The 26,200-nt window shown below is 52.1% G+C and overlaps 14 protein-coding genes and 2 non-coding genes across 20 annotated transcripts; 9 read left to right on the plus strand and 7 right to left on the minus strand.

Annotated features, from left to right (window-relative positions):
- Nucleotides 1–20: 20 nt before the first annotated feature.
- LOC9650134 lies at nt 21–2,453 on the plus strand. The gene is made up of 6 exons (XM_024673363.1): nt 21–129; nt 225–1,339; nt 1,392–1,638; nt 1,694–1,895; nt 1,949–2,052; nt 2,104–2,453. Exons 1-6 carry the CDS (start codon nt 21–23, stop codon nt 2,403–2,405), a joined length of 2,079 nt encoding a protein of 692 aa, XP_024529131.1. The 3' UTR covers nt 2,406–2,453.
- Nucleotides 2,454–2,923: 470 nt separating this feature from the next.
- On the minus strand, nt 2,924–4,570 carry LOC9631311 (protein NUCLEAR FUSION DEFECTIVE 4). The gene has a single exon (XM_024673364.1). It carries the CDS (start codon nt 4,568–4,570, stop codon nt 2,924–2,926), a length of 1,647 nt encoding a protein of 548 aa, XP_024529132.1.
- Nucleotides 4,571–4,592: 22 nt separating this feature from the next.
- LOC9650135 (protein NUCLEAR FUSION DEFECTIVE 4) lies at nt 4,593–6,191 on the minus strand. Its single transcript, XM_002968433.2, has one exon. The coding sequence runs from the start codon at nt 6,162–6,164 to the stop codon at nt 4,614–4,616; it is 1,551 nt and encodes a 516-aa protein (XP_002968479.1). The 5' UTR covers nt 6,165–6,191; the 3' UTR covers nt 4,593–4,613.
- A 3-nt stretch (nt 6,192–6,194) lies between these two features.
- LOC9650271 (tRNA-dihydrouridine(47) synthase [NAD(P)(+)]-like) lies at nt 6,195–8,735 on the plus strand. Its single transcript, XM_024673114.1, has 9 exons — nt 6,195–6,433; nt 6,498–6,608; nt 6,663–6,923; nt 6,980–7,303; nt 7,348–7,620; nt 7,682–7,963; nt 8,020–8,140; nt 8,192–8,361; nt 8,442–8,735. The coding sequence occupies exons 1-9, from the start codon at nt 6,224–6,226 to the stop codon at nt 8,538–8,540; spliced, it is 1,851 nt and encodes a 616-aa protein (XP_024528882.1). The 5' UTR covers nt 6,195–6,223; the 3' UTR covers nt 8,541–8,735.
- LOC9631312 (60S ribosomal protein L22-3) lies at nt 8,653–9,248 on the minus strand. Its single transcript, XM_002968434.2, has 2 exons — nt 8,948–9,248; nt 8,653–8,888 (listed from the first exon to the last, which is right to left on the minus strand). The coding sequence occupies exons 1-2, from the start codon at nt 9,187–9,189 to the stop codon at nt 8,744–8,746; spliced, it is 387 nt and encodes a 128-aa protein (XP_002968480.1). The 5' UTR covers nt 9,190–9,248; the 3' UTR covers nt 8,653–8,743.
- An 84-nt stretch (nt 9,249–9,332) lies between these two features.
- On the plus strand, nt 9,333–10,235 carry LOC9650272. Its single transcript, XM_002968122.2, has 2 exons — nt 9,333–9,428; nt 9,499–10,235. The coding sequence occupies exons 1-2, from the start codon at nt 9,359–9,361 to the stop codon at nt 10,104–10,106; spliced, it is 678 nt and encodes a 225-aa protein (XP_002968168.2). The 5' UTR covers nt 9,333–9,358; the 3' UTR covers nt 10,107–10,235.
- On the plus strand, nt 10,107–11,259 carry LOC112345767. Of its 2 annotated transcripts, XM_024673118.1 has the most exons (4): nt 10,107–10,503; nt 10,568–10,621; nt 10,682–10,863; nt 10,952–11,259. In XM_024673118.1, the coding sequence occupies exons 1-4, from the start codon at nt 10,191–10,193 to the stop codon at nt 11,147–11,149; spliced, it is 747 nt and encodes a 248-aa protein (XP_024528886.1). In that variant the 5' UTR covers nt 10,107–10,190; the 3' UTR covers nt 11,150–11,259. The 2 variants fall into 2 exon arrangements, with proteins under 2 accessions (XP_024528886.1, XP_024528885.1); XM_024673117.1 differs by having other exon boundaries at nt 10,568–10,863.
- Nucleotides 11,176–14,408, plus strand: LOC9631313. Of its 3 annotated transcripts, XM_002968123.2 has the most exons (5): nt 11,176–11,233; nt 11,314–11,441; nt 11,502–11,655; nt 11,726–12,542; nt 12,594–14,408. In XM_002968123.2, exons 4-5 carry the CDS (start codon nt 11,774–11,776, stop codon nt 14,060–14,062), a joined length of 2,238 nt encoding a protein of 745 aa, XP_002968169.1. In that variant the 5' UTR covers nt 11,176–11,233; nt 11,314–11,441; nt 11,502–11,655; nt 11,726–11,773; the 3' UTR covers nt 14,063–14,408. The 3 variants fall into 3 exon arrangements, with proteins under 3 accessions (XP_002968169.1, XP_024528879.1, XP_024528880.1); XM_024673111.1 differs by having other exon boundaries at nt 11,726–14,408; XM_024673112.1 differs by having other exon boundaries at nt 11,198–11,233; nt 11,320–11,441; nt 11,726–14,408.
- A 128-nt stretch (nt 14,409–14,536) lies between these two features.
- TRNAQ-CUG lies at nt 14,537–14,608 on the minus strand. Its single transcript has one exon. It is a non-coding gene; the product is annotated as a tRNA-Gln (tRNA).
- Nucleotides 14,609–14,641: 33 nt separating this feature from the next.
- LOC112345766 lies at nt 14,642–16,849 on the plus strand. Its single transcript, XM_024673113.1, has one exon. It carries the CDS (start codon nt 14,948–14,950, stop codon nt 16,805–16,807), a length of 1,860 nt encoding a protein of 619 aa, XP_024528881.1. The 5' UTR covers nt 14,642–14,947; the 3' UTR covers nt 16,808–16,849.
- Nucleotides 16,799–20,108, minus strand: LOC9631314 (probable cyclic nucleotide-gated ion channel 20, chloroplastic). Its single transcript, XM_024673365.1, has 13 exons — nt 19,832–20,108; nt 19,240–19,721; nt 18,992–19,177; nt 18,833–18,931; nt 18,627–18,764; nt 18,322–18,573; nt 18,004–18,264; nt 17,810–17,955; nt 17,682–17,759; nt 17,500–17,632; nt 17,205–17,448; nt 16,962–17,151; nt 16,799–16,914 (listed from the first exon to the last, which is right to left on the minus strand). The coding sequence occupies exons 1-13, from the start codon at nt 20,106–20,108 to the stop codon at nt 16,815–16,817; spliced, it is 2,586 nt and encodes an 861-aa protein (XP_024529133.1). The 3' UTR covers nt 16,799–16,814.
- TRNAM-CAU lies at nt 19,642–19,713 on the minus strand. Its single transcript has one exon. It is a non-coding gene; the product is annotated as a tRNA-Met (tRNA).
- On the plus strand, nt 19,951–21,100 carry LOC9650273 (NDR1/HIN1-like protein 2). The gene has a single exon (XM_002968124.3). It carries the CDS (start codon nt 20,210–20,212, stop codon nt 20,855–20,857), a length of 648 nt encoding a protein of 215 aa, XP_002968170.2. The 5' UTR covers nt 19,951–20,209; the 3' UTR covers nt 20,858–21,100.
- Nucleotides 21,101–21,460: 360 nt separating this feature from the next.
- Nucleotides 21,461–23,317, plus strand: LOC9631315 (polygalacturonase). The gene is made up of 7 exons (XM_024673367.1): nt 21,461–21,604; nt 21,660–21,788; nt 22,188–22,395; nt 22,451–22,532; nt 22,586–22,694; nt 22,793–22,909; nt 22,961–23,317. The coding sequence occupies exons 1-7, from the start codon at nt 21,461–21,463 to the stop codon at nt 23,183–23,185; spliced, it is 1,014 nt and encodes a 337-aa protein (XP_024529135.1). The 3' UTR covers nt 23,186–23,317.
- Nucleotides 23,318–23,346: 29 nt separating this feature from the next.
- LOC9631316 (protein MAEA homolog) lies at nt 23,347–25,671 on the plus strand. Its single transcript, XM_002968126.2, has 7 exons — nt 23,347–23,781; nt 23,830–24,033; nt 24,116–24,238; nt 24,288–24,473; nt 24,559–24,692; nt 24,758–24,944; nt 25,016–25,671. The coding sequence occupies exons 1-7, from the start codon at nt 23,455–23,457 to the stop codon at nt 25,112–25,114; spliced, it is 1,260 nt and encodes a 419-aa protein (XP_002968172.2). The 5' UTR covers nt 23,347–23,454; the 3' UTR covers nt 25,115–25,671.
- Nucleotides 25,174–26,010, minus strand: LOC9631317 (MORN repeat-containing protein 2). Of its 2 annotated transcripts, XM_002968436.2 has the most exons (6): nt 25,979–26,010; nt 25,868–25,927; nt 25,728–25,802; nt 25,558–25,653; nt 25,428–25,507; nt 25,174–25,369 (listed from the first exon to the last, which is right to left on the minus strand). In XM_002968436.2, exons 1-6 carry the CDS (start codon nt 26,001–26,003, stop codon nt 25,226–25,228), a joined length of 480 nt encoding a protein of 159 aa, XP_002968482.2. In that variant the 5' UTR covers nt 26,004–26,010; the 3' UTR covers nt 25,174–25,225. The 2 variants fall into 2 exon arrangements, with proteins under 2 accessions (XP_002968482.2, XP_024528887.1); XM_024673119.1 differs by lacking the exon at nt 25,979–26,010 and having other exon boundaries at nt 25,558–25,657.
- Between the last annotated feature and the right edge of the window lie 190 nt (nt 26,011–26,200).

A 26,200-nucleotide genomic window follows, 5' to 3' on the forward strand; every position in this document is an offset into this window, starting at 1 on the left:
TGGCGCCGGGCGATAAGGTTATGGTAACGCGTAGCGATAAAACGGTGGGCGTTTCCACCGGCGACCGCTTCTCGGTGAAAACCGTGGAGGGTGAAAAACTGACGCTTGAGGACAAAAAAGAGCGCACGGGTGCAGCTGGATAAAAAACAGGCTTCTTATCTTTCCTATGCTGTACGCACGCTCCGTCCACAAATCCCGGGCGCTTACCAGTGATCGCGTGATAGGCAACATGGATCACCAGTCGCATGTCTCCTCCGCCGGCAAGGTCATAGATGGGAGTGTGCCTGCGGAATATGGAACCCTGAGAGGACCTCGAGGCATTGCAAGGCTGTACGTGCGCAAGGATTTCGATAATCTCTACTCGGCCATAGAAGCTGCAGTGTCTATGGATTGGTTAGGACGCCTCCACGGGAATCCTGGCGTTGGAAAGTCGGCATTCCTCTGGTACTTCCTCATCCGGTTCGGAATTGAGATGACCATTGAGAACACCAGCTTTGTCGTCGTCTACCAGTCCGCGGAATTTATCTGGGAATTCACGTCCGAAGGCCAGGTATCCATCCATGAGAAGACGGAGTACCCCTTGAGTCGATTGCAGCGATGTGTGGTTCACCTCATCGACCAGAAAATTGAGAGTGGAGACCCTCTGGGCAAAAGGATATTGGTAGCAGCATCCCCGGGTCGTAGAAACATCAAGAGCGCGAAGCCAATAGGGGTCAAAAGCAAGTTCTTCGTTCACCCCTGGGATAAGGACGAGTTTGAGGCGTTGCTAGGCCTGTGGGAGCTTGAGAGCAAGGAAATGCGGGAAGAAGCTGATAGACTGCTGAAGACGAGCGAGCCGAGTGACCGCCGGTGGAAGACGTATTCGGAAGAGTGGTCTCCACGGGTGGCTCTTCTGGATGAGGCAGATCGGTTGGATGCACGCATCAAAGCAGCTGACTTGTACTACGACTGGTACGGTGGGATTCCTCGTCTACTTCGTGACGCAGCGGTTGGCGATCTGGATGACCAAGCCTGTGAGAGGAATGTTCAGACCAGTCTCTGCAATACGGACTTGCCAAAAGTCTATCGGGCTATCCTTTCCGGGGCGACGTCTGACGACATATCGTGGTTGCTGCTTCACTTCAAGCGGCCTCTTGTCAAGGGTGCCAGATACTTGCTGGATTTTGCATCCTCCAAGATTAAGTATCTCTTCACAGAAACGCTCGTCAGAACGAAACAGGAAGACTTTAGGACACTTGTACAGTCCACTGATCCCGAGCTTGGTGCTCTACGGGGATATGTCTTTGAGCAGGAAGTTGTCCGGCTAGTGCTAGACAGCAATTTCGCTGCCGTCACCTTGGTGAGTGGACTGGTTTTATGTTTCCCTCCCTTTCATCACAAGTGTTTTGCAGATTGATAACAAGCACTGTAGTCGGTGCCAAGCGCGCGTCGTGGAAGAAGGAGCAAATCGTCGGTTGATTGTTTGTAGACAATGCCGAAAATGGTACCATCAGGAGTGTGCTCGTTGTCCACTACCTGTTCCTAAATTGTGGAACTGTCAATCTTGCGAAGGAGAGACAATCCATGAAGGCACAGGCACTGGCGGTCTGAGGCTAAGGTATTACAACGGTGACTTGAAAACTGCGCTCCTGGCTGCAGGTAAGGTGTGAGATTTTCTGCTTACAATATTCGCATTCCTTCCCATTTGCTGCAGGTCGCAATGCTAAAGACTTTGTGTGGAGGCCAATAAATAAAAGCAACGCTGCTTTCGATTTTGCAATCCCCCCTCGGGTTCTTGGCCAAGCCACAGTTGCCAGCGAGCACCCGGTGCCACGGGAGGCCGTGGAGGAAGGTGTGGCTGCTCTGGACGCATGGAACAACGAGTACAACAAGGACCTCATGGATCCCCGGCAGCGGTACGTATTGTTTTCTACAGGCAACTCTTCAATCACTCATTGATTCATTTTAGGGAGTATATCTTGGCGTTCTACTTAGCTCGAGGCAACTTCGAACGTTTCGGGTACCAGAGCTACCGGGACAAGCATCGGCATGTTTGCAACAAAGCCGTAAAAGGTTGTAAATCGTTCGTTTTAAGCGTCACACTTACTTTTGAGTGTGTTACAGGAATTATCCAAGTCAAGATTTTGATCGAAACCTACGAGTTGCTTCAGTTAGCACATCCAGTTGCGGGCTCCGTGGATAAATTGATCGACCTTGAGTACCAGGAGCAGTATGACCTCCATAAAATGACGGTTCGGGAACTCAAGGATTTGGCGAAGTCTTGGGGTCTTAAAGGCTATTCCTCCCTCAAGAAGGATGCATTGATCGAGGCATTAAATGCTTGGGAGGAGCCACAAGTGCTTGAAAGCCGAGAGTACGAGAGCAAGTCGTACCAAGAAATGTATGGAGATAGAGTTGTCGTTTGATGAAACCTGAATCTTAAGAATGTTTGGCTTATCCTTTCAGCCATTGTCTCTGCATTTTCTTGGATATGCCCAGACTGGGAATATGCCTGGATCACGTAATGCGATCCTGGCGATGTTCGTCCACTCTGGGAATCTTGCTGCCGCCAAAGAGTTCTTCGATAAGATGCCCGAGGTGAGCATCTCGTCTTGGAATTCTCTCTGGACTTGGAACGCTGGAGAAATCTGAGCGCATCGTCGCTATGTTCGTTCTCGACGCAGGCACCGATCATGATGTTCCACGAGGTGGCGACATCCACACGGCCACACTTCCCATGCATTTGAACTTGGCGTCGCGATCGCGGGTTCTAACGCCGCTGCTAGCGATTGATCGATGGATCTCTTTTCCTCTAACGAGATCTCTCGCGGCACAGCACTCCCGCGGAGCTGCGAGTGGCGTTCCACGAAAGCTTCCAGTGACGAACAAGCGATCAAGCGTTGGATCATACAAGATAGGATTTTACAAAGGATTTTTCTCTCTTTCACTGCCAGTGCCTCCTCTTCGTTCTCGTGGCGACGATCCAACACAAGCAAGCTCCAATGGCGCTGGCGGCGCTGAGAGCCGCGAATCCTCCTCGAAAGCAATGACCCCCATGGCACACCAATTCCCGGCCAGCCTCGCGATCATAGAAGTAACCCACCACCCTGGACGAGAGAAGATAATGGCCGACTGGATTCCCCACGAAGAGAGCGTTGAACACCACGCCCAGCCTCCTCTCTCCAAACATCTCGCAGGCTATGGCGGCGGTGAGCCCCCAGTTCACTCCATCGCTCGCCGCTCCCAGCACCGCCGCGAAGATCGTCGCTCCAGGGACCGGGACCGCCGCCAGCGCCGTGCCGATCGAGTTGGAGGCCATCCCCAGCGCCAGAAACGTGGATTTGGGAGTGCCAAATCGCTCCAGGCAGTAGTCCGCGGCCAGGCCGGCGGCGATCCTTGCGAAGCAGCTACTCACGCAGAAGAGAGACACGAAAACGGGGCCTATCTTCTGCGAGTAGCCGAGCGAGATCGCGAGCTGGGTGAGATTGGTGGAGACTGCATTAGCGGCGCCGAATCCAAACACCAGCGCAACGAACAGTAGCCAGAAATCCATGCTGGTGGCGACCTGGGCAAGCGTGTGATCATCGCCAAGTCTAGGTGGTGGTGATGGTCTTCCTGTCTCGTGATCTTTGGTCGCCCCTGTTTCTAGCAGAGCCTCTGTTCTTCCAGTTGGTTCCTTCTCGTCGTGATCTAGCAGGGCCTCCCTCGCAGATCCTGCTACCTCGCGATCTAGCACTCCCCTTCGCGATGTCAGCTGTTCCTCACGATCCAGCAAAGTTGCATTCCAATCTTTGTCTTGGAATCCCGCCACCAACGCGATCACAGCCAGTAGCAGCAGCAAGAGCACGATGATCGAGCAGACCATCACCTGTGTAGCACGAGTGAATCTCATGAACACCTCAAGAACACTCACGACCAGGAGCCACGCTGCTAGAGCCGCCAGGCTTCCGGACATGCCGTACATGACACCGTACGACGCCGGCGGAGACCTCGCCGTACGAGAGATGGGCCTCGCCGCGAGAGCCAATGGAAGCATGAGAGGGATCATCCACGAGAGCATCAACGGGAGCCCATCGCCGCTACCACCGCCGCCACTAATCGCGTAGAACGCCTGGAGGAAGATCGATCCGCCCAACACATGGTAGCCCTTGACCAATCCCAGCACCACGCCCGTGTCGCGGCAGAAATTCCTGGCGCTCGCCAGCACCACCGGCGTCTGGACCGACGCCTGGGAGATCCCAATCAGGAGCTCGTAGAGACAGAGCTGCCACACCGCGGCGCCATGAATCCGGTGCGTGATGGTGAGCCAGATCATGAGGAGCGCCACGCTCTGGCCGGCAGCTCCGGCGGCGAGCAGCAGCCATGGCGGGACTAGGGCGTAGAGAAGTCCTGGGATGATCCCGAGCGCGCTGCCGACGCCCGAGAACGTGACGATCGCCGTCAGGGTCTTTTGATCCAGTGCCATGGCGATCTTCATCGCCTGGGAGTAGCCGCTGAAAGTGTAGATCGAGGAATTCAACGCCATGATCCAGCAGCTGGCCGCCAGCGCGATCCATCGGCTGTTCCTGAGATCCCGGAGCCCGTATTCCATCGCAAATAACTCCTATCGATCAGCTCATCTGTCACGATCGCTGCTACAATGCTCGCGAGGAAGAAGACGAACAGGCGTGGATCCCGTGGTAGAATCCCTTGTTCCTCCTTGCGAGGGCCGCGAATCCCACACCAGCAATGGCGCAGCAAATCGCCACGGCCAGGAACGATGATCCGAAGCACCGCGATCCCACGCACAGCAATCCCTGCTCGTTCTGGGCATCGTAGATCGATCCCACCAGCAGCACCGAGAGGAGGAGCGCGCCGATCGGGCACGCGAAGGTGATGATGTTGAGAATGGAGCTGAAGCTCGCGAGGCCGAAGAGATCCGAGGCGGTGGCGATGGCGAGGCACCAGAACGCGCCATCCGCGATGCCCGAGAGGATCGCCACGAAGAAGAGAGCGCCGTGGACGGCAATGCTGCCCAGGAGCAAGCTTGCTACCTGGATCGCGGCTGTGAGGATCAAGAACACTGGCCTTGGCGTGGCATAAACCCTAAGAGCGTGCTCCGAGAGAATGCCCGAGCCGAGCCTTCCAACGCAGCTGCCGATCGAGAAGAGGGAGACGCAAATGGTGATCGTTCGCGAGGAGTAGCCGAGGGAGTGGCCGAATTGCGAGAGATTGCTGGTCACCACGCTCGTGGAGCCGGTGCCGAGAAGAACTCCCAGGAAGAGCAGCCAGAAATCCAGCGTTGCAATCGCCTCGAGCGTCGTGAATTCGCCCCCAATCTGCCCGTGGATCGCGAATCCTTGCTCTTGGATCACGGAGGATTCTTCGCTGGATTCTAGAATTCTTGGCAGCAAACCCTCGATTTTGGATTCGCGCTCCTCGTTCTTTCGATCGGGCTTGACGAGCACGTAGATCGGTGAGAGGAGTATGAGACACATTCCAAGATTGACGAGCACGATCTGGATCCGGTCGAGCGTGATGACACTCTCGACGATCACGGCCGCGAGCAAGAAGGCTGCGAGGAAGATCAAGCTCGCCGCGAGAAGCATTGACTTCCAAGAAATCGAGGATGGGGCCTGGAAAGGGGCAGGGATTTTGCGAGAGATGGCGAGGATTGGGAGCGCGGAGAGGAGTGGCAGCAGCCACGCGAGCATCAGAGGCATGCATTCTTCGCGGCCATGGCAGACGAGAAGGAAGAACTGGACCAAGATCGAGGCGCTCAATCCGACGAGGCCCTTGAGGTAGCCAAGAACGAACCCTCGCGCGCCGGGGAAGATCCTCACGCCGCTCACGAGCGCGGCCGTCTGGATGTACGTCTGCGCGAATCCGACGAGCAATTGGAAGAGGGAAAGGTGCCAGAGGGAGAAGAGAGAGGGATTCTTGATCGCGAGCCAGATGAGGAAGTAGCCGCAGCTGCTGTGAGCAATTCCCAGGCCGACGATCGCCGGCGGAGGAATGCGATCGTAGAGAAGCGCCGGGCCGATTCCACTGGAGCTTCCCAGGGTATTGAAGAATGCGAGCGTGTCGAGGCTCTTTTGATCGAGCGCGAGCGCGAGTTTGAGCGCCTGGGAGTAGGATCCGAAGAGATAGGAGGAGCCATTGAGAGATTGGAGCCATCCAGTGGCAATGAGACCCAGCCACGCCATTTGGAGCCAAGAACCCTAGTTTTGAAGAACCCTAAAATAATCTCTCGCTCGCCATCGCCATGGCGGCAGTGGAGGATCGTGTCGAGGCGGAGATTGTCGAGGAGAATTCTGCGAATGGAGCTGAGGGATTGATTGCCAAGGGCGTGGCGCCTGTGAAGAAGGAATTTCTGGTCTCGGCACAGGTGCGTTCTACCATTTCGGACAAGGACGCCGCCAAGATTTCCAGCGAGAAGAAGTCCAAGCGGAAGATAAGAAAAGAGCGAAAGCAGGTGCGATGTCTTCGTGTTCCTCGTATCTCTGATCGCCATTGTGTTGTGTCTGTGCTCTATCCAGGCTAGAAAGCTCGAGGTGTGCAATGCCGTGGTTAGAGCTGGTGATCCAAATGCCTGTCCATTTGGGGAGAACTGTAGGTTTAGCCACGACTTGGAAGGCTACTTGGCACAGGTACGTCAATTGTGATTCGTTTCTTTGTTTCTCATGTCTTAGATTTTTGTTTAGAAACCGGAAGATCTTCCTGGAGTTTGCCCGTCAGTGAACTTGAATGTGCCTTGTCCTTATGGAGTAAGGTGTCGATTCTACGGAACTCACACAAAACAAGATCTGCCGAAGGAAAACCCCGAGGGTGCTATGGATGGAGACGAGGAAACATCGGGCGCTGGCGAGATCAATGTTCTTCGAAAGGATTTTCAGAAGTCACTCTGGAAGAAACTTGAGAGCTTTCCTAAAGCTGATGGCCAGCTACAAGCGATGGGTCTCAAAGTGAGTTTCTTCGTTTTCTATCTGCCGCGCTCAAAGTTTTTCTTCTTTCTGAACAGAACAAGGTTTATGGACCTAAGAAGGGTGCTACAACGGAAGGAGAAAATGGTGGAGCTGAAACGCATGACGAGAACAATGACGTATCGGATGACGCAGTTCCGCCTTTGAAGAAACCAAAGCTTGTGGATCCTGTGGATGATGCTAAAGAACAAGGAGATGACTGCAAGCTAAACAGCAGGGAGAAGAAGAAAATCGACTTGAAAGGCAAGCTTTATCTTGCGCCTCTGACGACAGTCGGGAATCTTCCGTTTCGGAGGCTGTGTAAGAAGCTCGGGGCCGACGTTACCTGTGGAGAGATGGCGATGTGTACAAACCTTCTTCAGGTAATTTTGATGTGTCTTGAACTTGCTAAAGCTAAGTTGTTCAGGGCCACGCATCCGAGTGGGCTCTTTTGAGGCGCCACCCTGTTGAAGACTGTTTTGGCGTCCAGATTTGTGGCTCTTATGCTGATTCTCTGACGAAGACGGTCGAGCTGATCGAAAGAGAATGCACTGTTGACTTCATCGACATAAACCTTGGCTGTCCCATAGATATCGTCGTCAAGAAAGGAGCTGGGTCCTGCCTTCTCACAAAGCCGACCAGGCTGGAGCAGATTGTGAGAGCTACTGCGTCGATCGTGGAAAAGCCTTTGACACTCAAGGTAATCTTTTTTTCGGTTTGTCTTTCCGCCTTTGAGCGTTGATCGCTTTCCATTCTTGCAGATGCGTACAGGCTATTTCGAGGGAAAGAATTGTGCTCACTCGATGATCTCTGAGTTGAGCAACTGGGGGGTCTCGGCAGTCACGGTTCACGGGAGAACTCGACAGCAGCGTTACAGCAAGCTCGCGGACTGGGTGTATATCTACGACTGTGCAAAGCGTGCCCCTGATGACTTGCAAGTTCTCGGCAATGGCGACATTTTCTCGTATAGCGACTGGAACGAGCACATGTTACCCGACTTAAACCTCTCGTCGTGTATGCTTGCGAGAGGAGCGCTGATCAAGGTACGCAAACTGATCAAGTAAGCGTCTTCGAATTTCGAATTTTTTTTGCATTGCAGCCGTGGCTTTTGACGGAGATTAAGGAACAAAGGCACTGGGATATCAGTTCCAACGAAAGGCTCGATCTGTTGCGTGATTATACGCAATTTGGATTGGAACACTGGGGCTCTGACTCCAAAGGTATGTGTTCTTGGTTTCATCAGCTACAGCGAAGTTAAACGCGTTCTTCAGGCGTGGAAACGACTCGAAAGTTTCTTTTGGAGTGGCTGAGCTACTTACACAGATACATACCGGTGGGACTCCTGGAAGTTATCCCACAAAGGCTAAACTGGCGACCTCCGCGCTACGTTGGTCGAAACGATCTCGAGACGCTCATGGCATCGGACAGTGCTGCAGACTGGGTACGCAAAGCTCATACTTGATCTCTTTTCTTCGCAAAAATCATATTTGCTTTGATCGATCTCTTTTCTTTCTTTCGCAGGTCCGCATTAGCGAGATGCTCCTTGGTCCCGCTCCAGAGGGATTCGTCTTCACTCCCAAGCACAAGTCGAGTGCTTACGACAAGGCCGAGAATGGTTAAGCCGATCTCGCTGAATTTTTTTTGACGAGACAAAAAGATACCTTTTTGTTCTTGCGAGTTAGGAGGAACTTCAAACTGCTGAGAAACTTTTTCGTTCTTTCTTGCGAAGAGCTAGGAGGAACTTAAGAGGTAAAACTTCCGTTTAGAACGCTTGCAATACACAAAAACAAAAGGGGTGAATTCTTCTTCCTTGCATCGATGAATCAGTCCTCCTCGTCGGCCGCGTTCTCGGCGATGTTGAAGTATCGGAGCTCGTAGACGCTGCGGTCAGTGTTGGACGCGATCACTCGCAGCCAATCCCTCACGTTGTGCTTCTTGAGGTATTTCTTGGTCAAGTACTTCAAGTACCTGGCACAAAACCCATTGAGATCTTCTTCGTAGCAGAGAAAAAGAGAGAATTTGATAACCTCTTGGAGAATGCATTCTCGGATGTGACGCTGATCTTGTTGCGCTCCCTGGTGATGGTCACAGTATCGCCCAGGACACCCGTCTTGCCCCCTACCTTGATCCGGTCCTGGAGGAACTTCTCGAAAGAGGCGATCTCCATGATCTTGTCCTCCACGGGCTTGCCGCAGTCGATCGTGAAGGTCGCCTTCTTCTTCCCCTTGGATGTCGCTCCCGCCGCGCCCTTCTTCGTCGCAGGCGCCATCGCTACACGCACAACCACAGCCGCCGTAAAGCCCTAGCCCTAAATCTCGGAAAACCTAAAGGTGGTGCCCTAAAAGTCAAAGTAAAATGCGCGAAAAAGTAATAAGAAGATCTGACGTGTCTTCCCACGCAAGCATTGAGAATTAGGGTTCTTGCGAGTGAGCTAGGCGATGGATCTCGCGAAGACGAGAGGGCGGGTCGTGACGCTCATCACGGCCTTCATCGTTCTCACGTTCCTTGGTAATCCCCATCTCACATTGCACGAATTTCTTAGGCGGACGACTGATTGGTCGTTTTTTTTCTTCTACAGCCGAGAAATCCCGGCAGATTGTCGGTGAGGAGCGATCGTCGCAATCCGGGAAGTTCTCCTGGATGGACTGCTTCGATCTAGGCAGCGGCACGCTGGCGTGCTCGATCAAGGAGGGCGTCAAGCTCTACACGTACAACATCCGCTCCGGGATCGTGGAGAAATCCCGGCACAAGGCCTACGAGATCGCCCTCGAGGACGCACTCCACGAGGGCCTGTCGATCCAGGAGGCGTCCAGGGCGGCGGCGGTGGCCGGGAAGAAGGCCGCGAAGATTTCCTCGCGCAAGGCGAGGAGGATCACGGGGCCGGTCATAGCGGCGGCGTGGGATTTCTTCGAGGCGATCTACTACGGCGGAGGGCCGATCGAGGCGACGATGCGCGGCGCTGGGACGATGTGTGGGGCGTGGATGGGAGGGATCGAGGGGGAGAGGAAGCTCGGGCGGATCGGCTATCTCATTGGCAGCCATCTGGGGAATTGGATCGGCGGGAGAGTTGGATTGATGCTCTATGACATTGGCAACGCTGCGTGGTTTCTCAAGGAGCAAGCCACTGCGATGCTTGGTGGAGGGATCACGGTAGAGGAGGAGAGTGCCGTGGAAGTGGAGCTGTGACGATGATCCACGAATCTAGGTAGCGTTTTCGCGTGATCGATCGGGAGTGCCACCGATCGAGAGAAAGAGGAAAGAGCGATTTGGATGATTGTTTATAAAGTGTTTTATAGTGGAGACGTTGATTACCTACAGGACGATGCGATGGGCTCTCTTCGATCGTGCGCGCTCGCGGTGGTGGATGGAAGCCGGGATTTCAAGCATGGAGGAGCTAGCGCTGGCGGCGCCGCTGCGAGGCGAGTGATGATCGGCGGGATTGCGAGGAGGAATGGAGCTTCTTCGTCGGCTAGGGTTGTGGCTATGGCGGGCGTGGTCGTGGCGGAGCCAGTGCTGTGCATTGGCAGAACGCTTGTCTTCTACGCGTTCTTGCAGCTCGGGCTTGCGGGACGGGCAGCCTCCGGTAAGATCAATGCGGCATTGCGGCAGCTCGATCGAGAAATACCCTGATCGACTGATTGTCACAGACGAGGAGAATGGATGGGAAGCGTGGCTCCAGCGCGTTCTTTTTGGAACTTCAGGTATACATTTCTTTGATTTCCCTCTCTTGGGAGATTTTAGGGTTCTTCCTCCGGTGCCAGGGAAGCGGAAGAACGAGAGGAACGAGCAAGTGAGATTCCGGACGAAGTGGCACGCCAGCACCAAGGGCACTCTCGTCCGGCGCTACCGCGTCCCCACCGTCTCGCAGGGCCGGAAGCTCCTCACGGCCATCTCCTCCCTGCTCTCCAGCGACGATTCCTTCCGCGATGCGAGCTCCCACAAGGTACTGCCATCGTTCTTTCGTTCTCCCGCTCGATATTTTGATCGATTTCGATCGAAATATCGCTGAATCGCGCTGTGTTCTTCGCTAGGGATGCCAGATCCGCCGGGAGAATGCGCACGCCGAGTCCGTGTGCTGCCACAATGTGAGGGCTCTCCTGGACCAGCTCCCGACGCCGCATCTGGTGGTGGAAATCACGGCATTCCCTCCGGCTCCAACGATCACCGAGATCCAGTACGCCAAGGCCGAGAAGATCGAGCAGGTTCTCAGGAAGGGCGTCTCGATCTGACGAACGAGGGAATGTAAACCTAGCGCGCGGTATATTCGCGTGCTCGAGTGGTGGCATATTCGCGTGACCGCCGTACTCCACAATGTCAGTACTGTTCCTTTTACCTTTTTTTTTCTGCTCTCTGTGTTGTATTAATGTGCGGACATTTTCTTTTGGCAACGCAGCAACAGTTTCGATCGATCGATGCGAGATTCGTCCTGCGGTAGAGCCCCACGAGGATAAGAAGGAAGGACACTTTTTTCTCTTTAAAAGATCTTTTTTCTACTGAGGAACAGCTAGGCTCTGGGCTCAGGTAATGGTTTTCATTTGTCTCGCGATTGGTGCGAAGGAATGTGATGTTGCTGTGTTGTAGGTGGGGGAAGTGAGCGAGAAATCGGGAGAGTGGGGCGGCTCATTTAATCCACTGGAGCGTCTCTCTGACTTGGGTCTTTGCTGGATTTGCGACCCACGATGGATTTTTGGAGCTGTTGGATTTGAGCTGCTGCTGCTGTCTCGATCCGTGGCTGGTAAGACTGAGGCTCAGATTTTTCTTTTCTGCTGGACGAACTTTGGAGCAACGTTGTTGTTGTTTTGCAGCCAGGCTAGAATCCGCCCCTCTTGGAGAAGCTGTTGTGTCTGGATGCGATGGAGAGCGTCAAGGCTGGCGAGAGCTACGACTCCGACGAGTGGAGCAGCAGCCACGGGGAGGAGGAGGATCACCAGTCTGTTGGAATCAAGTGCGACAATGGGTGGGACGAAGAAGAGGCTGAAAAATCAGAATGCACGTCCCAGTCTTCGTGGGACGAGGAAGAAGACGAGCAGGACGAGGTGCAGAGCTTCTTGGAAGAGACTCCAGAGTTCCGTGCTAAAGTTCAGTACCAAGTCAGGGTGGTGGCTCTTATCCCCGGATTCGAGAACTCGGGTCGCAAGGTCTCTACGTTTCCACACTTTTACAAGCTTCGTTTTGGGAAGAGTTTGCTGGAGAAGACTGGATTCAGCTCTGCTGATCTCCTGTGCAAGTCGATGCCGCACGTAATCCAGCGACAGGCTCTGGACGAGCACGGCCAAGTTCTGTTGGTGGAATCGCCCAAGAACACGAGGATTGTTGCTGGTATAAGGTCGGGGCTGAGGAGGATTGTGTTCCACGTACTGAGGCAGTATCCCAAAGGGGTGAGCGCTGGCATTCTCGACGAGGAATGCTCCAAGTTGCTGGCCCGGCCTCTTTCCGTTGTTCTGAGCGAGCTCACATATGACACTCCCAACGTAGAGTGCATGGTGCGAGACATGGCAGACATTGCCAGCTTCAGGCAGCTTTCTACTCCAGGAGGATCAAGAGTCTTTCTGTCGAGCGAGGCTGAAGATCCCACGCTTACCGACGGGATTTTAGTCGGCGTTCCCCGGTTGCATCACTCGAGTAAGTTTCAGCTCTTTGTGTGTTCTGCCAACTTAGCTTTGAAATGTTTAGGCAAGGAGAATGGCGATTCGCATGTCAATGAAGCTGTCGCTGAGATAAACGACATTTTGCAAGCAAGGTTCAAGATGATCGTTTTGCTGGCACTCCATAGTCGGGGCTTGGAGATAAACAGGTTGCAAAAGACCTTCGCAGAGCTGTACACAGAAAATCTCGACTGTAGAGTTCTGGGATTCAGCCACATCGAGGAGTTGCTTGGTGCTTGGACGGATATCGCGCTCGTGCAAGAAGAGACACGCAAGGTTTTTCTACGTCCGTCAGAGAAGAACAGCCGGCTGCTAAAGACTTTGAGCTCCGGGCTCCGTTTGGCCGTCTTCTCAACGTTGCTGAAATGCTATCCTGATGGTCTGGAGCCGGCACAGGTGGTAAGCCACCTCCAGCAGTCTCAGATTTTGGAAGCGTATGGAGAAGAGCTGGAGCTGCATCAGTTTTGTTTTGTGGTCGACGACATGATGGACTTCATTAGATTTGGCTCTCGGGAGGACGGGACTCTCGTTCTCAAGCTCAGAGATTCCAGCTTCCCTGTGGTGGAACTTCCAGAGTGCAGCCAAGCCGATGACGAGATTGCAAAGCTTTGCTTGGAAGGAGAGGAGAGCGCCGCCAGTCCTAAGGTGGTGCAACTTGCGGCCTTGTACCCTCCAGTGGTGGAAGTGGAAAATGACGACGATAATGGTGACGGGGAAATGGAGACTAGCGGTGAAGCTCTGGAGCAGCAGCTTCGACTCATTCTCGGATCCCCAGCTCACGCCGAAAGCGGTTTGCTGTTACCAGATCTCGTCTCAGTCTACAAGGAAAGAAGCGGACGATCTCTCAACGCAACTCAGGTGAAGAGCTTCGCCTCTAGAACGCCGGGCCTGCTGCGGATGAGCAACGATCGCGTGTGGCTCATCGACAGCCCGAGAAACTCGAGGATCGTGTGGGTGACAAGAGCAGGATTAAGGCAGGTTCTCTACTGGGCGCTGGTGAAGAATCCCGGTGGCGTTTGGAGCGAGCTGCTGGAAGGCTGGTTCACGGATTTCACAGGCTACAGTCTGGAAGCTATTCTTCGCAGGCACGGGTACCGAGCGTCCAGCAAAGAGCCACTTCTGCCGGTTTGCGAGTTCCTGCACGACATGGGCGATCTTTGCAAGGGCCACAGCAACAGGACGGTGGAGTTTTTCACCCTGGCTGGCGGACGTGTGGAGGATCCGGTGGAGAGCGATAGCAGGTTCTTGGGATTGAGCTCCGGAGAGATCGAGTACAATCCAGTGAAGCTGTGCTTGGAGCTTGACAAGGCGGTGCGTGGCCGACTTGGTGCCGGAGAGAAAGAGGAAGACGGACAACACAGCGAGATTTCCATGGAGCAAGAGCCATTCCCGGAAGAAAGCGAAGAAGAAGAAGAGGAAGAAGAAGAGGCGGAGGAGAAGAGTAATGGGTATGATCCTCCCAAGGCTTACGCAACGCCTCTTGTTGTGCCATCGTAGCAGCCACATTGGGAGTTTTCTCTTCTGGTTCTGTGGATATCTTCTGTCAAGCGATGGAAGATGTTCATCGCAAGCGCCTAAAAAATAATCACTTACCAAGTGAAAGAACTCTAAATGCTGCAATGGCTACGACGCTTTCTATGGACGCCAAGGCTCGTGTTCCACTTACAAGTATTTTTTTATCGATGGAGTTCTATGATCTCTTTCAACTCTACACATGCGTTTATATAGAATACGAGAGAAGCAAATCCAAAAGATGAGGAAGCGCGTGGAGGAGGTGCAAATTGGTATGAGTATCACGTAATCATTAAAATATGTAATTCTAGTGGTTATGCCACTGCAGTAACCCGAGTTTCGCGTATATTCTCAATGAAAAGGTTCTAACAAGGTATTGATAACAAAGTTGGCAAATATATTAGCCGAGAAGATAATTATCCAAATGTAGAGATTTGCAGAACGATACAATAAGTTAAGAGGTTTCGCCGAGATTTGAACTCGGGTTACTGGATTCAGAGTCCAGTGTCATCACCACTAGACCACGAAACCATTACATATTTAAATCACCTCATTTGGTTATTCTAATTCTCACGGATAGTCCAAGTGAAAGCCAAGTCCTCGATGTCGGTTTCATCATCCCGGCTGCCCTTTGGAATTTATACTGACGCAAAGCCGAGGTGGATTGGAACAACTACAGAAAGGGAAAACAAAGAAAAAAATAACAAAAGAAGAATCACGAAAGTCATACAAAGAAGACGAGGAATGGCAGCGAACACAACTTCTTTTCCTTCTTGACCGTCAGCGTCTTCCCTCCAGTGTCCCCGACTTATCCAGGCCAGATCTCTCGATCCACTGCGAGCCTCCAGGATCAAAGCGAAAGGGAAGAGAATGGCGATGAGTAGCAGCACCAGCAGTACCAGGGGGCGGCGGCGATGGTGGAAGCGCATCTTCTCCGACAAATGGTTCACGCTCGTCGCCTCCTTCTTCGTCATGTCGTGCGCCGGCGCGCTCTACAGCTTCGGGATCTACTCGCAGCGCCTCAAGACGGCCCTCAACTACGACCAGCAAACCGTGAGCACCATCGGCTTCTTCAAGGACCTGGGCGCCAACATCGGCATCCTGGCCGGCATCCTCTACGACGTCTCGGGCTCCTGGCTCGTCCTCCTCCTCGCCGCCATCTTCAACGTCTTCGGCTACATGATGGCCTGGGCCTCCATCACCTCCCACCTCCCTCACCCCCCTCGGGTGTGGCACCTCTGCCTCTATCTCTGGGTCGGGGCCAGCTCCGGGGCCTTTGCCAGCACCGCCGTCATCGTCAGCTGCGTCAAGAACTTCCCCCGGAGCCGCGGCATCGTCATCGGCCTGCTCAAAGGATTCGTCGGCCTCTCCGGCGCGATGCTCACGCAGATCTATCGGACCCTCTACAGTGGCAGCGACCCCGCCTCGTTCATGCTCGTCGTTGCCTGGTTCCCCACCTTCGTCTTCCTGCTCTTCATGTTTGTCATCCGGCCTCTTCCGCATTCCACTGCTCCCATTTCTTCCGGTGATGGTGATGCGGAGGAGAAGCGACTGGAGATGAGGAACTTCTACGTCTTCCTTGCAATGGCGATCCTGTTAGCGATCTTCCTCATGATCGTCATCGTTGTCCAGCATCTAGTGGACGTCTCCGCCAGCGCGAACCAGGCGTTCATGGCAGTCATGATCCTCATTCTGGCGCTTCCGATCGTCGTTGCCGTGGAGTCCGTGAGGAAGAGTGGCCGCAACTCAAGTCCTGCCCCGGTTCCAGCTTCTGACGATCAACACCCGAGTGATCACGAGCAGCTCAACTCCTCTCCCAAGAGCAAGGTGGTGGAAGATCATACCGCTCCCATCCAAAACCAGCAGCACCACGAAGCCGATGACGAAGAGTCCGTGCGGAGACAGGAGGTGATCGATCCTCCATCAGTAACAGGCACGCCCCGTCTTCGAGTAAGTTGCTCTTCCTCAGCCAAGCAGTGTCTTCGAAAGTTGGCGGACGAGATCAGGCAAATGCCGCCGAGGGGAGAGGACCACACCGTTCTGCAAGCGCTGGTGAGCTTAGATCTGTGGATCGTCTTCTTTGCCACCACCGCAGGCCTGGGATCCGGCCTCATGGTGGTCGACAACTTGGGCCAGATGGGATCCTCTCTCGGCTACTCGCAGAGTAACATCGCCACCTTTGTCTCGCTCGTCAGCATCTGGAACTTCTTTGGCAGAGTGGGCTTTGGATTTGTGTCAGAGATCTTCCTCCAGAAACACGGAGCTCCGAGGCCGGTCTTCCTGGCTCTCGTTCTGGGAATTCTCGCGGTCGGCCACCTCTACCTGGCCTTCGCCTGGCCTGGAGCTTTCTACATCGGCTCCATTCTCGTCGGGATGTGCTTTGGAGCTCAAATGCCGGTCATGTTCGCTATCATCTCCGAGATCTTTGGCCTCAAATACTTCGGAACTTTGTACAACGTCGGGATCCTGGCCAGTCCTCTGGGAACTTATCTCCTCTCCGTCAAGACTGCCGGCCACCTCTACGACGTCGAGGCCGCAAAACAGCCGCAAAACGGAACATCCTCGTCGTCGTCGCATGATCTACTGTGCTATGGACCTCAGTGCTTCCGAAACAGTCTCCTCATCATGGCTGCCGTCTGCGTCTTCGGTTGCCTGATAAGTGTATTCCTAGCTTTCAGGACCAGGCATTACTATAGATCCATTCGTTCCGCGATGAAACAGAACCTGTAAGCCTCAACTATGACCGTAACGGATTTCGGCTCTGTCTTCGAATATGTGATTTCCAGGCTGCCTGAATCCGTCTAGCTGCGTTGCTTCTGAAGTAGTGGGACTCGCTTCTGCACAAGCAGCTATGTAAAAGGGAATGCTGCGTTAAGATACTTACTTGAGAGCACTCAGGACCCTGGGATTGCGGATATAGCTTATGTAGTTTGCTACAACATACCGCAAATCCTTCTCCTCTAGGCTGAATGCTTCCACGCTACTTGAGCAACGAACAGTCCTCGTAGAGAAAGCCAAACCCCTTGTTGGAGCTGAACTATCCCTTCTGCTGTGCTCGCTATTTGATGTTTCTCCTGTAAGAGACAAACATGAGTTCAAAAAGTCAATGAAATTGTAAAATACTTACTGGTGTTTAACGCTTCGTTGAGGCACAGATGTAGTAGCTCCTCCCCACAAAAGTCGCCCGACACAAGCGTATGTGTATTGCCATTCTTCCATACGCTCTCTAGAGTACCACGTACTACAAAGATCATGCGATGTATTGGAGCATCTGCTAAAAAAACTTCGCTGCCTTCAATGTACAACATCTCGTGAAGTCTTTGACAAATTGCATCGAGAACTTTGTCATCCATCACAGTAAACAGCCGAACCTGGTAAACATGAATTAATTCAGCAACAACACCAAAATGCTGAACACAAACCTTCGTCAAGAGCTCGAAGCACAAAAAGCGACGTATTTCTTTTTGCATATCTTCGGGCAAACGATCCAAGAGTTCCTCCTCATTCACACCTCTGGTCGATGCCCATTTCAATCTCACCGCCTGTCTCACGCGCCTGTGAGTACGCGTTAGGAAGGAAAAATAAGGACAGCAATACGACATACTTTCTTAAAACTACAGGTAATTCCCGTCGCCTCATCCATCTCTCAACATCATGTCGTCGTAGCTGCATCTCAAGGTGCCTGACAAAGATATCTGTTATGTAATTTTCGACAAAAACTGACATGCATACCTGCGTCCAAGGGACTGGAGAAAATTTTGCATGTTTCCAATAAGAAGTGCAAACAAAAGTAGTCCCAGACCAATAACACCGAAAGTGAAAAACACTTCACCAACAAAAAGGCTAGGCTGCAAGTTCCCAGCGAGCGTACTAATTTGCTAAAAGATATAATGTGAGGAAACAAGAAAAATAGCAGTCATTCTTACCAAGAATCCCCAAAATAGCGAGTATACGTATTTGTGAATTGCACTGTCGTCCATGGCGACAGGAACTGCGATCGAATAGATGCCATAAGCGAAAGATGCATTCACCAGACATTTACTCGATGCATTTGAGGAATTAGTCCAGACCAGCCGGGCCCCTTGCTGCAGTGCCTGAATGTTGTGCCCATTTCCACAGTCAAGAAATTCTTTTCTGCAGACTGGCCTTTCAGCTCGACAAGTGTTTATCAGGCACTGATTTACACGCTGCAAATTATAGGCAACATCAGTACTATGAGACTATAACCCGTGTTTCTCAGTTACCTGTAGACCGAACAAGTACCAGCATGATCCCACCACATGACCCGCAAGCAGGTAGATGAACAGATTGATGGTGAAGTTGGCCCAAGCAGTTTCAAAGATGTAGCCGCCACTCTGAGAGCGACCAAACAGCAACGGCAAAAACCTGACCATCCTGGGTATGTATTGCAGCAGAACGACAAAACGAAGGAGATTCTTCACATAATTTGCATCACCACCTCTTCTGGGAGATCTTACCACTGTCCACAGCATCACCTGTATCAAATCATAAATTACGAGCTCAAATTTTACTGCCTTCAGCAGCTTACCTGGGGTAGTGGAAGCACTGCAACCACATCAACTATAAACCAACTTTGCAAATAATGCAAGGCAATAGTTTTGGGATCGTCAATCAAAACACCAGTTCCAGATGTTTGAGAAGCAAGCGCAAAGTACGCCAATCTGAACTGCCATCCATTAAACAGCGTGCTCTATCAATCGAGAAAATCAAAGGAAAAAGCTAAGAACAAGATACCTGAAGAAGCATGTGTATAAAGTAAATTCCATCAAAAATGCTCCTCACAATAGTCACTCCAATGGCTAACTCCTGGTTGAAGACAATGCAAAAGTATCCCTAGAGAATGAACAAGACAAGCATGAGTATAAAGCTTTTGCTTCTTCGCATAGAAATTACCTGCTTGGCGGAAAATATAAAGAAGAACAAAGGATCCACAAAGACGGCGATGAGACAGCATACTCCAAACACTTGATTCCATCTCTGGATGACTTTGGTGTGGGGATTATAAATCGCTGGCCTCCACTTGACAATCCCGAGCGCTACCGATTTAGCCTCGCTGAAAAGGTTGCGACTCTTTTTCATCTGGAATTCTTTCACAGCTAAGTCTCAATCAAATCAAGCCTAAAGAATTCTTCTTGCTCTACCTGGCTGCCGGCCGAATAATCGATATACGAAGGGCAGGTCGTGCAAAATGGATCATCGCAGCGCCCCAGCAATCCAGACTTGAGTAGATGCTCGTGCCTGCCGCCGGGAACGGCCAATTCCCTCCCGGCGAGCTCCTCCCCATCGTCCTCCACCTCGATTCCAAAATCCTGCGAGAAATGCAGCTCCATCGACGAGCCGCCAGCGCCATCGGCCCGGCTCCGAGGCATGCCTGCGCGAAATGGCCGAGAAAAATCCCGCGCTGGAGTTGGAGATTTCGCCGCTCCCTCGCTCCCAATCCGCGTTCCTGTTGCTACCGTGGAGAAAAAATCATTTGCCCTACCCGGAGAAGAAGAAATTCCCAAAAAGAGGTACAAGCCGCCTTTGTCCTTCACTGGCATATTTATCAGAGAGAGGTTTCGATCCTCCGACCCTTGGGTTATGGGCCCAATACGCTTCCGCTGCGCCACTCTGATACTACACACTAATCACGCATCGCCTTAATCCACAACCCGGTCAAACGGTAATATTCTAGAGCATATTCTTGCCAACGCGCAAGAACCGCAACGCGATCATTTATTTCATCCCACCCACCAGAGGAGAAAAAAGAAATGATCTGGCGGTCCGCGAGTAGCACAAATCCGGCGCTGACGTGGCGCCCGGACGACAAATAGAGAAAATGGGAAAGTGACACACACACTCTCTCTCCTCCCTCCTCTGTACAACACAGAGAGTGTGTGAAGTCTCTGCCCAGCCGCTGGCTATGGCGTCTTTGCTGCCCGCTATAAAACTGCCACTGCTGCCTCCCTCTCGCCCGCCCAGGTAAGATCAAACACAAAAAGAGATTAACGCATTGCTCCTCTCCATCCATCGATCGATGCTCGTCCCTCGTATAGATAGACATTAGCTCGCGAGAAAATAGCAGGCGAAAAAGCAAGCGCGCATTCATCGATCGAGAGGATCCTAGGATCAATGGCGACGAATGGGAATGGATTCGGCCCCCACTCCAAGCTCGACAGCAGCCCGCCCAGCGATGGCAGGAGCAAGCGCTACAGCCGGAGGAGGAAATGCCTGGTGTGCGGCGGGATCACTCTGGCGGTGCTGGTGGTGATTGGCATCCTCCTCCTCATCCTGGCGCTCACCGTCTTCAAGCCCAAGAGCCCTGTCATCTCGATCGACTCAGTCCAGCTCCAATCCTTCAACGTCTCGCTCAATCTCTTGTCCCCGCGGCTGGAGCTCGGCCTCACGATGTGGGTGTCGGTCTACAATCCAAACCGGGCGAGCTTCAAGTACACAAACTCCACCAGCGTGATCACGTACCACGGCGACGAGGTTGGCAACGCCAGGATCCCAGCAGGGGAGATTGGAGCGCGCGGCCGCGAGAAATTCCCCACCGATGTTAGCATCCAGGCGATGCAAATCGTTGGAAACTCCAATCTCTTGCCGGACGTGGCCTCGGGCTCCATCCCGATCTCCACCCGGACCGTCGTCTCGGGCCGGGTTAACGTTCTCAACGTTATCAAGCGCCATGCTACGTCCACCTCGGTTTGCAATGTGACCATCTCCGTGGCCAGCCGGAACGTCCAGGATTTCAAGTGCTCGCACAAGACCAAGCTTTAGAGGGATCGATCGAACGAGGAATCTTTAGAGTATCGTGGCAGGATCAATGGGCGCGTTAGTGGAAGCTTTATGAGCGCTTTTCCTTGATGAGCAAGGTTGGTATACGTAGGTTTCACTCGCTCGCTATTCACACATCTTGTTGTTATTGTTTCGATTCTTGCAAGTAGTTGGAGGAAAGTGACTATAGGAGAAAGATTTGTACGATTACGAGTTATAATCTCATGAGTTACGCTAGTAAGAAAAGGTGGTGAGAATTTTTGTTTGGTTCCTCTCAAGGAATCATAGAGGTCAATGCGGTTTGGTCGAGAGGTCAAGGCTTTAAATTCGGGTCGAGAAGGATTCTTCCATACTTTTATTCGCTGGATGTTTCCATGGTGCTTTAGGAATCTTTTCCTTTTCCTCTTGTCATGTTTCTAGCTCGGACATTCCGTGAAGAAGTTGCTGCTGAGAAGATCCAATTCTCGGCCACCTCGAGCTCGAGCGCGCGATTAAAATGTAATGTAATCGGCGGCCAAATGCCAACAGAAGACAATCCAAAAGCTCAGTTTTAAGCGAGTTTAAAATGCGCGAGATTTTGAGCAGAATAACAATGCGTTTGAGGGAATGTGGGAGTTTCTCCTCACGATCTTTGTGATCTTCCCGAGTCTCGATTCCGCTCGTACAAATATGATTTCTTCCGGAGAACCAAACGTATTCAATGTCAGGCAATTCAACGCCCGGGGAGATGGAATTCAAAACGATACTCAGGTGAGTCAAACCTCAGTCAGCACGAGATTAGTCACGAAAATTAAGAGGATTAAAGGCCTTCCTAGATGCTTGGAACGCTGCTTGCTTGGTGGAAGACTCCGTTTTTCTCATCCCACAGTCATTCACCTTCTTGATCTGGCCGGCATCTTTCAAAGGACCATGCAAATCCAACATGACAATGCAGGTGATTGCTCAAATCATCAAGCAGATTCAAGGCTCTCCAAATTCTAATTATCTTGGTTGCCAAGATCGATGGAACCATTGTAGCTCCCGGGAGCCCGGATCAATACGAGCCTGGGCAGAGGAACTCGTGGATCTCCATCGTCAAGCTCACGAGTTTTAGCATCACTGGAATCGGAACAATTGATGGGCGGGGTCAAACGTGGTGGAACATCTCTTGCAAACACAACCCTTCTCCTGTAAGTTTCTAGTTATACGAATTCAGATCCTTGATATACATATCTATCATATATTCACAGGGATGCAATGACGAAGATGCCCCAACAGTAAATCTCCTTTCTATGATCTCCCGAAGCTCTCGATCGAAACTTCAATAGATTATCTTATATGTATCCTTGCGCAGGCATTGTGGGTGTTTGGATCGACGGGGCTAAACATGAGCGGCATTCGCATCCAAAACAGCCAGCAGATGAACGTCGCGTTCGTGTCATGCCACGACGTGATCGTCGCGAAAATAAGGATAGAGAATCCACAAAATAGCCCAAACACCGACGGCATTCACATCGAATCGTCCACGAATGTGACAGTAGAACACGCGGCCATTGGCACAGGTAGTACGGCAAAATGCCTTTTAGGGTTTCGTACGAATCACTCCTTTTTTCCCAGGCGACGATTGTGTGTCGATTGGATCGGGGTCGTCCAATGTCGTGATCAGGGATTGCGAGTGTGGCCCTGGCCATGGCATCAGGTTAGTGCTGATTAATCACGTATTGGTGGCTGATAAGCGAGATTAATTAGCAGCATTGGGAGCCTTGGCAAGGGAGAAAGCGCAGCTTATGTTTCCAGCGTTCTTGTGCATCGCGTGCAAATAACTGGAACCATGAATGGGCTGAGGATCAAGACATGGCAGGTAAAATGTAGGGTTTGGGGATTTTGGCGTCTCCGATCCATCGATCGACCGATCGATTGCATAGATCAGGGCTGAAATATCGATTTTGATCGCGGCAGGGAGGCCGCGGCAGCGCCAGCAACATCCGATTCGAGAATGTATCGATGAGCGGCGTTGCGAATCCCATCATCATCGATCAGAATTACTGCGACGCGCTGCGCCCCTGCTCGCCACAGGTAGAGCTTTTTCTTCGCGATATTTCATCGATCCTTGCAATTCTTTCGCAGGGATCGGCCGTCCAGGTGAAGAGCGTCGAGTATCTTCACATCCGGGGAACCTCCGCGACCGCCATCGCCACGAGCTTCGATTGCAGTGCCTCGCTTCCCTGCCTTGATCTCCTCCTCCACGACATCAATCTCACGCAGAGCTCGGGAGCTCAAGCCTCGGCAAGCTGCTCCAATGCGTTCGGTGTTTCATCCGGCAGCGTCGTCCCAGCGAGCTGCCTCGCGTGACCGGAATTTAGGTTATCTTCGTGCGGGGCCTGAAGGAATATGCTTCTAGCGTCGCGATCCTTGGGGTAGGGCATATTCTGTCTGGCTGATCCCTGAAGAGGGGATCTCGGGAAGGCTCCGTCTCTCTCTCTCTCTCTCTCTCTCTCTCTCTCTCTCTCTCTGCTTTGCTCATCTTTGGCGGCGCGTGGCGCTTCTCCATCGTCAGGGGGGTTCCAATTCTTCGAGACTAGGTTTGCGAATTCCATTTTCTTGCGAGCTGTGAGCAGGGAATGCGCAGTGGTGGCTTGGTGTCGCGAATGGAGGGCGATAGGATTGTCGTCAACGGGTTCGCAGCCGGGGGGAATCCAGGGGTTTCGGCGGCGCGGGGCGCCAGCAACGATCACAGCCTGGAATCTCTCAAGTTGGAGCACCAGCTCGTGAGAGTTCCCTACGAGCACCTCAAGAAATCACTCCGGACGAGTACCAGGATGGTGGAGAAGGAGGTGAACGCCGTGGTCGCTGGGGTCGCCGTGGCTGTGGATAAAAATCTCTCGAAACAAGAGGCGGTGGAGCAGCTTACGTCGCTCGTCTCGCGTCTCCAAGGCCTCAAACGCAAGGTTTGCTTTGGTTTCGTCTGGATGGATTGATCTGATCTTTCTTCGCAGCTGGATGAGAGCAACAAGCTCGAGCACGTCCAGGTCCAGAGATGCCGAGCGAGAATGGATCACTTAACGATGCTCCGCGACGGGGACAAAGATTGCCAGAAGAAATGGAATGAATTGCGGGTCGACAGGATCATTGTCGACTACTTACTTCGCAATTGCTACTATAGCACGGCCCAGTTGCTCACGGAATCTTCTAACATCCAGGTAAGAACCCTTCACTCTCTCAGATCGCGACTGAGACAATTAAGGAGTTGGCTATGGCTATACTGAAGCTACTCATCTTCAGGAACTTTGCGATGCCGATATTTTTGTAGATGCGCACCGAGTTATCGAATCACTCCGCAAAAAAGACTGTTCCGAGGCCTTGGCATGGTGCACCGAGAACAAGTCCAAACTAAAGAAGTATAAGGTCTGCAACTCTTGCTTCTTTGACCAACTTACCAGCGATTGCTTTGCAGAGCAAGCTTGAGTTCAAACTCAGACTACAGGAATTCATTGAACTGGTTCGAAGCGAACGTATGATGGACGCAATTATCTACGCTCGCAAGTTCTTGTCTCCGTGGGGTAGCACTAATCTAAAGGAGCTTCAGCAGGCTATGGCAACGCTTGCTTTCAAGAGCAGTACCGATTGTGCGGGCTATAAGGTCTAGCGTGGTATTTTTCCTTCGTCTAGCGTATCCCGCTTGCTTGACCAACTTTCTCATCGTTTTGTAATTTCAACTTGTGCAGGCTTTCTTCGAAGACAGTCAATGGGATAGCCTTGTCGAGCAATTCAAGCAAGAATTCTACAAGCTTTACGGAATGACCAACGAGCCGCTTCTACACTTACATATGCAGGCCGGTTTATCAGCGCTTAAGACGCCGTAAGTGATCTATATCTATCCGCTTTCTGCGCTTTCTCTAAAGATCTACTCTTTCTTCCTTCCAGATTTTGCTACGAAGAAAGCTGCACGAAGGAAGACCCTTTGTCACAGGAAAACATCCGCAAGCTCGCAGAGCCACTTCCATACGCAAAGCACATTCACTCGAAGCTCGTGTGCTACATTACCAAGGAACTTATGGACGAAGACAATCCTCCACTTGTTCTACCAAATGGTTATGTCTACAGCAAAAAGGTTCGTTCATCACTTTCGTGTCATCGTCTTCCCTTTTCTACAAGTCAAAACTTTACTCCATGTCCACACAGGCCTTGGACGAAATGATCCGAGCCGAAGGGAAGATTACGTGCCCCAAGACTGGCTACGTTTGCAGCATGAGCGAAGTTCACAAGGCCTACATTTCGTAAGGATCTCGCAAGAGTGTACTCTACTATAGGAAAAAACTACTTGAAAACACAGGTAACTGTCACGATTGTAAAACGAATCTCAATTGACAGGAAGAGCAGCCAACATGACGATCAAGTGAGCTCGCAATTGAGCCCCGGTCCAGCTCCATTGAAAAACTGGCCAGTCCAAGTGTGGCCTTCGTTGTCAACGTAAGATCCGATCCCGTGCATCCGGTTTTCTCGCCATTCACCAGCGTAGGATCTTCCATCTGGCCACTTTGATCCAGCGCGAGTTCTCAGAGAAAAGAGAGAGTTTGTGGACGAAGAACTCTACCTTGAAAGTTCCATTGCCGTGATACTTGCCATTCTCCCAGGTCCCTTCGTACGAGGCACCGCTAGCATACTTGAATGATCCTGTTGGTCATCTACTTGTTAACTCTGATAGATTTTCTCGCCTCGTCTACCTGGGCCGTGCATCAAATCGTTCTTCCATTCTCCCTCGTAGGAGTAATTGCCATCGATGTAGTGGCCTTTCCCATCGCGAAGTCGCTTGGGTTTATCTACCTTGTAAGAAGAAACATCGAAGTTATAGAAAGCATCCAAAGTTCTTCCTTGTCGAAAATTGGGGGAATACCTGCGGCGGCTGGATCGGCCGGGGGCGGCGCGCCAGGCACTGGAGGCAGCGGCGGCTGCAAGATCCAATCTCCTTCTGCAAAGAAACAATCGATGATCGAATCAATCATCGCGGACTGCGAGAATTGAGCAAGAATTTACCATAAGTCCCGCCGCCAGGATAGTAGAACTTCCCAGTGCTCTTCACGGGCTCCACGGGCGCTGGAGCCATGGATTAGACGCGCGGATGGAGGGAAGATCGAAGCATTTTACCAGGAGCTGCTTTCTTGGGCGCCATTTGTGAAACTGTCCCCTCTGCCCTAAAAATTCGAATAGAGTTAGGGCAAAGTGAGGGAGGGGGAAAAAGAGAATATTCTAAAAGAATGAGCTTAGCTTGGCGCCATGGTAAATATTTTTGAAAACGAAGATAACGAATTTAATGCGATCCGATGGCACGGATGTATTGTGACCATGGGCCCCAACGGCCGGAAGCGC

The sequence above is a fragment of the Selaginella moellendorffii genome, unplaced genomic scaffold (genome assembly GCF_000143415.4).
Source record: "Selaginella moellendorffii unplaced genomic scaffold, v1.0 SELMOscaffold_10, whole genome shotgun sequence".
In the NCBI taxonomy this organism is placed as follows: domain Eukaryota; kingdom Viridiplantae; phylum Streptophyta; class Lycopodiopsida; order Selaginellales; family Selaginellaceae; genus Selaginella; species Selaginella moellendorffii.

Bases quoted from the DNA above. Each gene is read 5' to 3' on its own strand.
- LOC9650134 (XM_024673363.1), top strand. From the start codon at position 21: ATGGTAACGCGTAGCGATAAAACGGTGGGCGTTTCCACCGGCGACCGC. The intron at 1,340-1,391 runs GTGAGTGGACTG...AGTGTTTTGCAG, and splicing joins ATTTCGCTGCCGTCACCTTG to ATTGATAACAAGCACTGTAG. The intron at 1,639-1,693 runs GTAAGGTGTGAG...CATTTGCTGCAG, and splicing joins AACTGCGCTCCTGGCTGCAG to GTCGCAATGCTAAAGACTTT.
- LOC9631311 (XM_024673364.1), bottom strand. From the start codon at position 4,570: ATGGAATACGGGCTCCGGGATCTCAGGAACAGCCGATGGATCGCGCTG.
- LOC9650135 (XM_002968433.2), bottom strand. From the start codon at position 6,164: ATGGCGTGGCTGGGTCTCATTGCCACTGGATGGCTCCAATCTCTCAAT.
- LOC9650271 (XM_024673114.1), top strand. From the start codon at position 6,224: ATGGCGGCAGTGGAGGATCGTGTCGAGGCGGAGATTGTCGAGGAGAAT. The intron at 6,924-6,979 runs GTGAGTTTCTTC...CTTTCTGAACAG, and splicing joins TACAAGCGATGGGTCTCAAA to AACAAGGTTTATGGACCTAA. The intron at 7,304-7,347 runs GTAATTTTGATG...TAAGTTGTTCAG, and splicing joins TGTGTACAAACCTTCTTCAG to GGCCACGCATCCGAGTGGGC.
- LOC9631312 (XM_002968434.2), bottom strand. From the start codon at position 9,189: ATGGCGCCTGCGACGAAGAAGGGCGCGGCGGGAGCGACATCCAAGGGG. The intron at 8,889-8,947 runs GTTATCAAATTC...GTTTTGTGCCAG, and splicing joins GAGAATGCATTCTCCAAGAG to GTACTTGAAGTACTTGACCA.
- LOC9650272 (XM_002968122.2), top strand. From the start codon at position 9,359: ATGGATCTCGCGAAGACGAGAGGGCGGGTCGTGACGCTCATCACGGCC. The intron at 9,429-9,498 runs GTAATCCCCATC...TTTCTTCTACAG, and splicing joins CATCGTTCTCACGTTCCTTG to CCGAGAAATCCCGGCAGATT.
- LOC112345767 (XM_024673117.1), top strand. From the start codon at position 10,191: ATGATTGTTTATAAAGTGTTTTATAGTGGAGACGTTGATTACCTACAG. The intron at 10,504-10,567 runs GTAAGATCAATG...TGATTGTCACAG, and splicing joins TGCGGGACGGGCAGCCTCCG to ACGAGGAGAATGGATGGGAA. The intron at 10,864-10,951 runs GTACTGCCATCG...GTTCTTCGCTAG, and splicing joins GCGATGCGAGCTCCCACAAG to GGATGCCAGATCCGCCGGGA.
- LOC9631313 (XM_024673111.1), top strand. From the start codon at position 11,774: ATGGAGAGCGTCAAGGCTGGCGAGAGCTACGACTCCGACGAGTGGAGC.
- LOC112345766 (XM_024673113.1), top strand. From the start codon at position 14,948: ATGGCGATGAGTAGCAGCACCAGCAGTACCAGGGGGCGGCGGCGATGG.
- LOC9631314 (XM_024673365.1), bottom strand. From the start codon at position 20,108: ATGGATGGAGAGGAGCAATGCGTTAATCTCTTTTTGTGTTTGATCTTA. The intron at 17,956-18,003 runs GTAAGAATGACT...TATATCTTTTAG, and splicing joins CGCTATTTTGGGGATTCTTG to CAAATTAGTACGCTCGCTGG. The intron at 17,760-17,809 runs GTATGCATGTCA...TATCTTTGTCAG, and splicing joins CTCCAGTCCCTTGGACGCAG to GCACCTTGAGATGCAGCTAC.
- LOC9650273 (XM_002968124.3), top strand. From the start codon at position 20,210: ATGGCGACGAATGGGAATGGATTCGGCCCCCACTCCAAGCTCGACAGC.
- LOC9631315 (XM_024673367.1), top strand. From the start codon at position 21,461: ATGTGGGAGTTTCTCCTCACGATCTTTGTGATCTTCCCGAGTCTCGAT. The intron at 21,605-21,659 runs GTGAGTCAAACC...AGAGGATTAAAG, and splicing joins GAATTCAAAACGATACTCAG to GCCTTCCTAGATGCTTGGAA. The intron at 22,533-22,585 runs GTTAGTGCTGAT...ATTAATTAGCAG, and splicing joins GGCCCTGGCCATGGCATCAG to CATTGGGAGCCTTGGCAAGG.
- LOC9631316 (XM_002968126.2), top strand. From the start codon at position 23,455: ATGCGCAGTGGTGGCTTGGTGTCGCGAATGGAGGGCGATAGGATTGTC. The intron at 24,034-24,115 runs GTAAGAACCCTT...ACTCATCTTCAG, and splicing joins CGGAATCTTCTAACATCCAG to GAACTTTGCGATGCCGATAT. The intron at 24,945-25,015 runs GTTCGTTCATCA...ATGTCCACACAG, and splicing joins GTTATGTCTACAGCAAAAAG to GCCTTGGACGAAATGATCCG.
- LOC9631317 (XM_002968436.2), bottom strand. From the start codon at position 26,003: ATGGCGCCCAAGAAAGCAGCTCCTG. The intron at 25,654-25,727 runs GTATTCCCCCAA...CTTACAAGGTAG, and splicing joins GGCCGATCCAGCCGCCGCAG to ATAAACCCAAGCGACTTCGC. The intron at 25,370-25,427 runs GTAGAGTTCTTC...GCTGGATCAAAG, and splicing joins ACGGCAATGGAACTTTCAAG to TGGCCAGATGGAAGATCCTA.